The sequence below is a fragment of the Micropterus salmoides genome, unplaced genomic scaffold (genome assembly GCF_014851395.1).
Source record: "Micropterus salmoides isolate LMB-PRFRI ecotype aquatic unplaced genomic scaffold, ASM1485139v1 Ms_hic_scaffold_1, whole genome shotgun sequence".
Taxonomy (NCBI): Eukaryota; Metazoa; Chordata; class Actinopteri; order Centrarchiformes; family Centrarchidae; genus Micropterus; species Micropterus salmoides.
In genome coordinates this window covers 41,405,828-41,416,723 of record NW_024040040.1, presented here as the reverse complement: position 1 = coordinate 41,416,723, position 10,896 = coordinate 41,405,828, and the positions used below count along the sequence as shown (strand labels likewise).

The following is a 10,896-nucleotide window of genomic DNA, read 5'->3' as shown; positions in this document are numbered from 1 at the left end:
TATGAGTGATATGCAGAGCGACCGGTTCAGCAGCACTGATGGCATCATTAGAAACGATGAGGTCAAACAGGCAGATACACAAACAACATTATTATTTTTTCTCCCCCCATGGTTTAATTCTTTGGGAGTAACATGATGAAAGTACTGGACAGCAGAGCGTCTTACACATTCACACACACACAGCAAAGTACACGACACCACACAGCGTGAAACACAACCATAAAAACAAAAAGAAAGAACAAAAGCGTCAAAACGCTGGCAATAAATATAGGCTGATCTTATTAAATTTATATTCAATACTCTTCTGTACAGATGGTCTATGAATTACAATACATCAACCGAAAGATCCTCTTCAGGGAGAGCAACATGGATACACAAATCATGTAAAACAGAGGAAGGAAGGCGAGGAGATCCCTCTTTCATACGCACGTTACATCCACACACGCATGCACAATCAGTGATCTTGCAGAGGAGCCAGTAGGCCGATATGAGGCAACAAATAATAATGAATACAGTACATCTTTCTCTTTTCCCTCCACATGAAAATGCACACGCACACAAACACACATTCACTCACAATGAGGAGCACAGGGGAGCACGGTTATTTTCGGGGATACGAGGAGGTGGAATGTGATTCTGCGGTGGAGGGCTCGAGAGATGAAGCCCGCATAAGGTTGAGAGAGGTGGGAGCCTATTCTTCCAACGTGCGGAAGGCGTTTTGCATGTCCTCCAATAGCTGAGCGTACTCGGCCTTGATCTTAGCCTCGCCGTCCTTCACCGGGTCCTGTAGCGACAAAGAAATACAGTCTTACAAACGTGAACAGAAAAACAGGACACTCTGTGCATGATCCGTGGTGCCCGAGCTACGTCAGTCAGCCTCACGGTGTCCTACAGACGTCATTTCCCAGATTAGATGGAGTTGGGCGAAACTTAAGTTTTTAAATGTACTGCTCCTTCCTTCAGGAACAGTGGGCAGACTTAACTGGTTCTGGATTTGGACAATAAACTTAACATAAACATAACTTCTAAATTTATGGTTTTTGCCTTGTTTCGTTGCTTTGGAAACTCATGTCTAATCACGCATAGTAACTGCATATTGCCTATACTCTTGTAGTTGCCGCAGCCTCCTTTTGTTGTTTGCATTGATTGGGGAAAAAAAGAAACCTGACAGCTGGAGGTTATTGCATCAGGTAACATTCCACTTCCTTATTATTACTGTCACAACTGAAATGCCCTCAGCAAACAATACCTCAACAAGCCCAAACTAAACCCTTCAAGATACAGCACAAAGACTGTTCATCTAATCTACAGGAAGAATTCTATATGTTGATGAAACAAAAGTAAAATAATATATTTATACAGAGGTCCTCAACCTTTTGACCTTGTAACATCTGCAGAATGCGGACTACCTTAAATAAAAAGATTTTCCCTGTTTGATTATGAGTCGTAGAGAAATAAAGCTAAATTGTCTAATAAATCAGACGTGTCGGGGTATGTAGAAGTGTTTTTTGCTATTCATAAGAAAACACATAAATCGCACACACCTTGAATTTCATTGAGCTGATCCTGTAGAGGATTTCTCCCATGTGCTCCCTGATGTTTGCCCAGGTGATCTTGTTGTCGCTCTGAGCCGTAGTCTCCACTGCATGCCGTGCCATGTCATAGAAAGCAATCATGTTGGAGAGAATGCCCACGGTCTTATAGAAGGGACAGAACCTGAGGAGAACAGTCAGATAAATAAGCCATCCGCAGATTAGATCAGTCGTTTCTTTAAAAGGTTTCAGTGGAGTTTCACCTGTATTTCGTCTCCAGGATATTTCCAGGAGTACAAGTGGGTGAGAACATGCTGTGTGCGGTGTTATGTTACCTGTCATAAGGAGTGTAACCGTTCTGCTGCAGGAAGTCGTCCTTGATCAGTTTGGCCACTTCCAGGGTTATTTTATCGCTTTCTGCCAGCGATGCCTGTAAAAAAAAGTAAAAAAAAGTTTTCTTCAAAAATGTGTTGGAACAAGCAGATATAGACTGTTTTTCTGACTTTGAAGCTGCACACCGGGAAAGGGGGTAGGTCAGATCATAACCACAGACTTTATGCTGAGTTACCTTTCCGACGAGCTGCACAATCTCAGCCAGGTCCTCCTCCTCCTGCAGGATCTCCTTGGCCTTGGTACGCAGGGGCACGAACTCGGGGAAGTGCTTGTCGTAATACTCATCCAGAGCACGGGTGTATTTGCTGTAGCTGATCAGCCAGTTCACAGAGGGAAAGTGCTTCCTCTGAGCCAGCTTCTTATCCAGACCCCAAAACACCTGAGAGAGGAAAACAACCGGAAGAAATTAAAGTAATGAAGCGAGCATTTTTTTAAACAACAAAGCTTAATTAGAACGACAGCTGGGTCTGAATCACTCACCTGTACAATACCAAGAGTGGCTGAAGTAACAGGGTCAGAGAAGTCCCCACCAGGAGGCGATACACTGAGAGAAAAAAAACAAACAAATGTTCATTTATTTGTTGTATTCCACTTAGTTACAGTGTGTAACTAAGATGTGCAGAATAATGTCTCCCTCTAGTGGGCAGAATAAAGCAGTACTCACGCTCCTACAATACTGACGCTGCCCTCCCTCTCAGGGTTGCCCAGACACTTCACCCTTCCAGCGCGCTCATAGAAGGAGGCGAGACGGGCACCCAGGTAGGCGGGATAACCGCTGTCTGTGGACAGATATAGAAAAAACACTTTTTGTACACAGTCGACAGGCTTTATGCTTCCTGCTAGGTTAACATGACTACACACAAGAGGTTAGAGAATTGCACTGCCATACTGGTATAAAGAGGCGCTCCCTCCCAACTACTGTAGAGATGAAATATTTAAAGAAACAAGTGTGAAGGCATCCAGCTAAATGTCATTCATACTACTGATTATTTTCATCATAAATTTAAATCAAAAGATTACTTTCTTGATTAGGTGATTAATGGTTGAATCTATAAATTTAATAAATCCTTGTTTTGTCACCATCAAAGAAGCGGAACCTGCAAATATTCACATTGGAGATGCTGGAGCCATTTAATTTTGGGTATTTTTTCTTATGAATAAATTAACAATTAAATTTCGATTAGTCAAACTAACTAATCAATCGTGTAAGTTTCAGTGGTTCCAGTTGATGCTTTAGCTAAAAAGGTTTGAAATGTAAGAAATCAGCAACACAAAAGAGTGTAAATTACAGCCTTTGGTTAACAGGGTCTTCTTATAAATTCACTAAATAAAGAATAGTTTCTTCTGACATTTATATGAGAAGTAAAATGCAGAACAGATAGCGGTTCTTTGTTTGAACAGAAAATTGTGTTCGTTTGCGAAATTCACAGATTCACTCCTTCCTTCCTTTTATAATGTAGATACTGACCACTATAAAAGACCTCATTTAGAGAAAGTTATTTTCTCATTTGCCATAAATCCAGAGTCTGATGTGAAATGAACCCAAAATGAACTCCTGATGCCAGAAATGACCAAACAACACTTGCCTGTTTTTTATGACCTAACGCCAGATATACTGGAGGCTGAATCTGCCGTTAGCTCTTATTATAATCGCCAGGAGACTCGAAACATACCAGCAGGCATCTCAGCCAGACGGCCAGAAATCTCCCTGAGAGCCTCGGCCCAACGGGAGGTAGAGTCGGCCATCATGCTCACATTGTATCCCATGTCTCTGAAGTACTCAGACAGCGTGATTCCTGCCAAAACAAATGCACCACTCATCAATCAGAGGAAGAGTGAGACTCTTTATTCTTAACATGTGTGAGTGATCAAAGAGGTGGTGCTGACAGATACCTGTGTAGATGGAGGCTTCTCTGGCAGCCACAGGCATGTTAGAGGTGTTGGCTACCAGAGCTGTTCTCTTCATGATGCTCTCTGTCTTTCCATCCACCTCCATGGTCAGCTGTTGATCAGACAACACTGTTAGGACACCAATCAAAGGTCACTCCGGTTGGGTTACAACGCCACCGCCATAGCTACCCACCTCGGGGAAGTCTCGCAGCACTTCTGACATCTCGTTACCGCGCTCCCCGCAGCCTACGTAGATGATGACGTCGCTGTTGGAGTACTTGGACAGGGACTGAGAGATGACGGTCTTTCCACAGCCAAAGGCTCCTGGGATGGCGGTGGTTCCTCCCTGCACACATCTTCACACAGAGAAAAGAGAAGAGTGTCAAGAAGAAACTCCAAAGTGCAGATGGTGGAAAAACACGGGGTTAAAACAAGCATGTGAGGCTCACGGAAAAAGGGCGTCCAGCACTCTCTGTCCGGTCAGCAGCGGGTGATTTGCGGGCATCTTCTCTGTGACGGGTCGCACTTGTCTGACGGGCCACACCTGCACCATAGTGAACTTCTCCTTCACCCCCTCAAACTCCAGCTCCATCACCACGTCCTGACACACATACACAAACACACATCAACACAAAGCAACACCTCACATCTATTTCACAGCCGCTAGCTGGAGGTATCGGCAGACTCACAGTGACGTCGTATTTTCCAGGCGGTGCCACGTACGTTACGGTGCCTCTGTTTTTGGGAGGCAGCATGATCTTGTGCCTGATGAGGGAGTTCTCGTGCACCATGCCATAGACGTCTCCTCCTGTGATGTGGCTGCCAACCTAACAGCGATTAAAAAGGGAAGTTGGTGTAGATTTAAGTCGGCTGATAATATAAAAACACTTCAAGCTGAAGGTTTGAAGGCAGACACATACCCGCAGGCTCTTGACAGGATTGAACTCCCACTTGAGGTCTCGGTTGAGGGCTCCAATGTTGACGCCTCTGGGGATGTAGATGCTTTGTGTGAGGTCGTTGATGTCCTTCAGTGGTCGCTGGATACCGTCAAAGATGGACCCCATGATTCCTGGACCCAACTCCACAGAGAGAGGTTTCCCCGTCCGCAGCACAGGATCTCCAACCGAGACGCCGGCTGGATTCAAGCTCAGGAAAAAAAAAAAAGTTTGGACGGGAATGTATTTCTAATATTAGCTTTTTACAGGATGATGTAAAACATGTGGGTAAAGAAAAATTAGGAGTGAAAGATTTAACAAAACATTCCCAAATACTGATCACTACATGTGTGCAGTGCGATCTGTCAAATTATTGGGGAAGATTTTTTTCAAACTTATGAATGGGTAAATGTAAATGCTCCGTACTTGTATAGCGCCTTTCTAATCTTTTCGACTACTCAAAGCGCTTTTACACTACATCTGCATTCACCAGTCATACACATTCATACACTGAGTAGTGTCAGTATCTTGCCCAAGGACACTTCAACACGCAATCAGGGGGAGCCAAGGATTGAACTGCCGACCTTCCGATTAACAGCCAACCCGCTCTACCTCCTGAGCCAATGTTATAGATCGTAGTATAGTGTAACATGGCAACATTTGTTGCCTGCTGCCCTCCAATTCATTCAAACTGGATAGGAGAATTAGAGAAACTAAACTTTTCATTTACAGGAAGGTAAGTTCTATAAAAAGATTGTGACTCGCTGCTCCCACCCTGGACACAAACTGTTTCAGACTCTGCCGTCCTCCCCTTTACAGGACACACTGTATATTGTATATTTTTTCTGTACATGTAAATATTTAAATGCCATATTGCAGTCTTTATTATTATTCTATAACATATAATCTTTGTCAATGTCATATTTTTACATTTATATATTATGTCTATTGTTAAGACCCAAAGAAAAGAAAAGCATATTCGTTTTAATTGTAAAAACTGTAAAATGTGGCAATAAAGATTCTGAAAACATGGTTACCTTTCATAGGTCGCTTTAAATCAGACCAGGAATTTAGTATTTTCACCATCACCTTTACTTTATTACTAGATATTTTTTTATCTCTTCCCAGTTTGTGGGACAGAACATTTGCTGACCTGCCCCTGATGGATTTCAATTCTATTCAATTCAGTTCAGCTTTATTGGCATGCATGTAAAACAACAATAAATGCTACAAATAAATGACAAAACAACAATTAATTTCATACATTTCATTAAATAAGTAAATAAAAAAGTAAATGTGTGTGTTTGTGTTAAAAAATAATAATAGTAATAAGGAAATATATAAAATATAAAAAGTAAAAATAAATATTAAAAATAAAAACAGTAAATGTGTGTGTATCTATGTGTGTATTAATAGACAAAAAAAATTTCAGTATCAAATGTGAATAAAAAAAAAAACAAATAAAGGAACAATTACTAAAATAACAAGCAATCAAAATAATAATAATTTGAAAAAAAATTGTGTAATTTTTGGTGACTGACTGAATCAAACTTAAAAGAACACGGCAGCCATCCAATGGATCAATATGAAAGCAATGACATGAAGTAAAGGCAGAGGACGGACAGTCACGTGGTCAAAAGGATACACGTCTCCTCGTAGACCTGGATGGTGGCCATGTCTCCCTCCAGCCTGATGATCTCCCCCACCAGCTCGCTGTGGCCGACGCGGACCAGCTCGTACATGGCTGCTCCCGCCATGGCTGTAGCGGTCACCACTACAAAAACAAACAGGGTAAACAATCAAACCACCCGAAGCCAAAGAGCAGAAGGAGCGGCGATATTGTTTATGCGTGTGTGGTAGCCAACCTGGTCCGGAGACGCCATGAACGTATCCAAACGAGCTCTCTCTCTCCTCATCCCTGATCTTGGGCAGCTTGGACATGTCCATCTTCCCAGGTTTATTACACTGACTGGCGGGAGAGCAGAGAGGGGAGGAATAATGTGAGGGAGACAACAGGCAACACAGAACCAAAGGAGAGCAGAGAGTTAACCAGAGGACTGCAGGAGAGGCCACTCTCTCCTCTGCAATGGTCACTTTCAACAACATAACCTCTGAGTCTACATTTTTAATTACTGAGGACGTTTATTAGTAATCTTAAAGCAGCTGTGGGTATAAGCGCTTTGATTACTCGAACTGAGCCACCTTTGACCTGGTGAATATGAAGAGAAATAGATTTAAATTGACTTCACAATGGGGAGAGAAACAAAGCATGACGTGACACAATGGACAACAGCTGTACACAGGATAATCACTGTATGCATTGACGCCAGCTCAAAACAAAGTTTATCACCTACAATTTTTGATATATAATTGATATTTCACACATTTAGCAACAGAATTAGACAAAACCAAATGAATTTTCTATTATCGCTGCCTTTTATTAAATCAAATTTAAGGCTTTTGATTAATATCTTACTCTCTAACTTTTACTGTCCTGTTTTATCTGTTTTTAATTTAACTCTTTTTGTCTTTTATTTTCCCACGACCCTGTACGCAGGATAAGCGGTTGACGATGGATGGATGGATGGATGTCTTTTATTTTATTGCCCTATGTTGCTTCTATGTTTTATGCACTTTAAGTACTTTGACATTGCCTTGTTGTTGAAATGTGCTCTACAAATAAACTTGCCTTGCCTTTAAAACAGATGGAAAAATTAATTAATTATTTTGTCTGAATCAACAAATTCACAAATTTTTCCCTGACTCTGTGCTGGTACCTTGGTGGTGGCACCAGCTACTGTAACCATGGACAGAAAAATACAGCAACATCACAGCTCACGACTATTTAGCACAACAACAGAGCCCGATCCAGGCCACCTCCCCCTCTCCTTAGCTGCACACACTTCAGGTACAGTAGCACATTCAGTATGACGTGCGATGCTTCAGAGGGGAATCCCACAGAGCAGCAGGCCCCTCTGTTTCCCCTTCACACGCGTACAGACAGTAGGTGCCTGTAAACGCAGCTCTTTTTTCTTTTTTTTTTTCCATACACAGCGACAAATGCCTCCAATTGTACATCTTTGCATTAAAAACATTCTGTCTCCTATTATTCATATTCTTCTGTCATTTTCACATCACATATCTGCTAGATAGAGTCCTTACACCATTCATCTACATGCAGGAGCAACACAAACACAAGCTGTCATCAGTCGTGACATAAAGCCCATCCCCTCAGGAAGCTGACTGCAGATGGTCTGCCCGCACAAAACGAGCAGCTTTATCTGCAGTATTTGCATCAGACACACGCTCATTCTACTTTCATTTAATATTCCTCATTACAGATGTTTCTGTCTCACGGTCAAATCACACATACAGTCCTCTACATCCATGCCCTTTTCTTGTCCTTGCCACTGAAGTACAGAATAGATCTTCCTGTTTATTGGGAGGCTGCTCAACCCATCTGTGCAAGAGCTGCTCCACCAACGGGTCAATGCAGGAATTACAAGAAAGACACCTAAAGTGGCTTCACTCTGTTCTTCTAGCTAGCACATTTATTAAAACAAAAACATACAGGATTCCCTTGCTTTTTAATGGGTAAAGTATTTGTGTTTCATCTCAAACACAAACTGAGCACACATGAAACATTTATGCCTAACAACTGAGGTAATAATGTGTACCTGATGTTTTTTTTTAAAGAGCCCCCAAAGAGCAGCACAAAGCCTATTATTCTAATGATTAATTTACAGACAGCTCTGTCCGCTTGATTTATTCTGATTCTACAAATCAAAGTAGGATTCCATGCAAACAGTACTTAGTTATGAGCCTCTTTGTGAGCAGATAAAGTCAAATTTTCTTGCAGTAATCCTGGCTACAACAAAAGACATGACACTTGATCATATGATCCTGGCACATGACTGGCTGGCCACGCTGTATGAGGCTCTTTAAGGAAGTGGAAAACTAGCATGGTGCAAAACTGGGAAGTACAAATCATGACTGTGTTAGGAAACACTGCAGACATGTTGACTGCAATGCTCCACAGAAAATATACATGGAGCATACTGAAAATACCCTTTATTGTTACAATATTGACCTTAGATGCAATGTTGGTTTGTGATGGATAGTAAAGAAAGGTGTGTGGCCAAAGTATCAGAAGGGAAATAAGAAAAGAGTGTATGTGTACACATATGTATCTGCTGTACCTGTATTTTCTGTAATTTAGGGCTGGACGCAGGTTTATTTGTCGGTCTTTGTGTATTATTAGGTATGTGAGCTAAAGGACTACAGTGTAACAACACCGAGAAGAGGAATGTAGGTATTCGTGCAAAAATAATCTCAGAAATGTTACATATAAGTGAGACCACGAAAAACATCCTGACACATTGATGTTAATGGAAAACTCCTTGAATGAAGGATCGCATGAAACTCTGCTACATTATATTGTTTTAATGGAGAAACCCATATAAGTTAAAGACGTTAATGACACAAGTGTTTGGTATATAATGACTGGGGGCTCTGTGGTAACTTAATGCTTTGGAGCTGATCTCAACGTACGATAACTACTTTGATAGCTTTCCTCGACATTTTTCCCCAGCTAGCTTAAACTGACACAGCAAGGAGAGTAAAAAAAACCCTGCGGATAATCATGAGTGAACATGTCTGTCATTTACACCCGAGCCCACTTTGTTTAAACAATAAAAACAGCGTTAGCTAGCTCTGCAGGTTATTCGGTATTACGAAAACTGGTCTCTTGGCCTGGCTGAAAATTGCTGGCTGTAACGTTTTGGCACAACGGGGGAGCTGAATTATTTATTATTATTATTAACACAAAACAAAGCCAATGTCAGTTTAAAATATCCAAAAAACGTGATAGTTACCGTCTGGTTGTGAAGTGGTGGTTTACCGTGTTGCCTCGAGAGAGAAACGATGGTCACTGCGATGCGTGACAGCAGACGGAGATCAGCTGACTTCATTCACTCGCTGCTCGGTTTTGGTTTTACTGCTGGGCCCCTGCAACTGCCGCCATTTTGGATCCGCCCCGACTCTGCCGCAAAGATTTCAAACTGCTGAACAGTGGTGATCGATCGCTTTAGATCACAATTTGTCTACAGGAAGCGCCACTAAGATCATGAGCAAGAAAACACATTTGCAATACATAGCAAATATAATGTTTTTTCCCACCTGTATAAAGTCAAAAGAAGCATATATGTGAGTGTGTCAGACATTTTTTCATAAATATGAGTATATTTTTGTGCTAAAGTTATGTATAAATTGAATATTACCCTAAATATTTATTATTAGTGTATTCCCTGAGGCACAGTTAATGCAAGATAAGATAAGATAAGATATACCTTCATTAATCCACCGTAGCAGAAATTCGTGTTGGCACAGCAGCACACAGGAATGTAAAGAACAAAAATACAATAAAAGTAGAATCAGTTAACATTCTACGTAGATGTATAAATAATATACATACTGTATAAACACTATATGCAATCAATATACAATTAATAGTTTACGTAGGAGTAAAAATATATACACACTATATAAAAATATATACACACTGTATAAACACTATATACCAATATCAATAAAGTATATCTGACAATCAATATACATTAACTGTAATTATTATTATTATTATTATTATTATTATAACAATTATGTAAAATCTGTCTGTCATTTGGGTGCTGTGGTGCTGAGTCTGATGGCAGATGGCACAAGTGAGCCACTGGCTCCTGCAGTTTTACCTAATCTTGATGCAATGTCTTTTCTTAAAATATTACAGACCAAATATTACATACTGAATGAGTAGCCTATCTCTAACAAGCTAAATATCTTTACAGCAGCGTTTGAGCCAAAATGGAGGTGATGTAAAAAAAAAAATGCTGATTGATTAATTATTTATTCCATCGTATTTACGCCATCTAAGTCTTTCTCTGTCTATCTTAAAACACTTTCTATAACGTGGCGATGATACAGGAAATATTTATATTTATTTATACTTCTCTGAAGTGGTCTTGTTATGTATGTAAGGATCATGCTAAGGATAGGTTTTAATTTTAATTTTGTTGTTGTGACCGTGTATCAAAAAGCATGTGCCCTTTTTTAAAATTGAATTTAGAAAAACTACAAAAACATTTCCAAAA

General features: G+C 40.6%; 1 protein-coding gene across 1 annotated transcript; it reads right to left on the bottom strand.

Annotated features, from left to right (window-relative positions):
* Positions 1–91: 91 nt before the first annotated feature.
* On the bottom strand, positions 92–9,780 carry atp6v1ab (ATPase H+ transporting V1 subunit Ab). Its single transcript, XM_038728288.1, has 15 exons — positions 9,625–9,780; positions 6,616–6,719; positions 6,396–6,524; positions 4,736–4,950; positions 4,505–4,642; positions 4,265–4,416; positions 4,009–4,171; positions 3,819–3,927; positions 3,599–3,721; positions 2,590–2,704; positions 2,406–2,469; positions 2,101–2,304; positions 1,868–1,962; positions 1,545–1,716; positions 92–784 (listed from the first exon to the last, which is right to left on the bottom strand). Exons 2-15 carry the CDS (start codon positions 6,695–6,697, stop codon positions 692–694), a joined length of 1,854 nt encoding a protein of 617 aa, XP_038584216.1. The 5' UTR covers positions 6,698–6,719; positions 9,625–9,780; the 3' UTR covers positions 92–691.
* Positions 9,781–10,896: the final 1,116 nt, after the last annotated feature.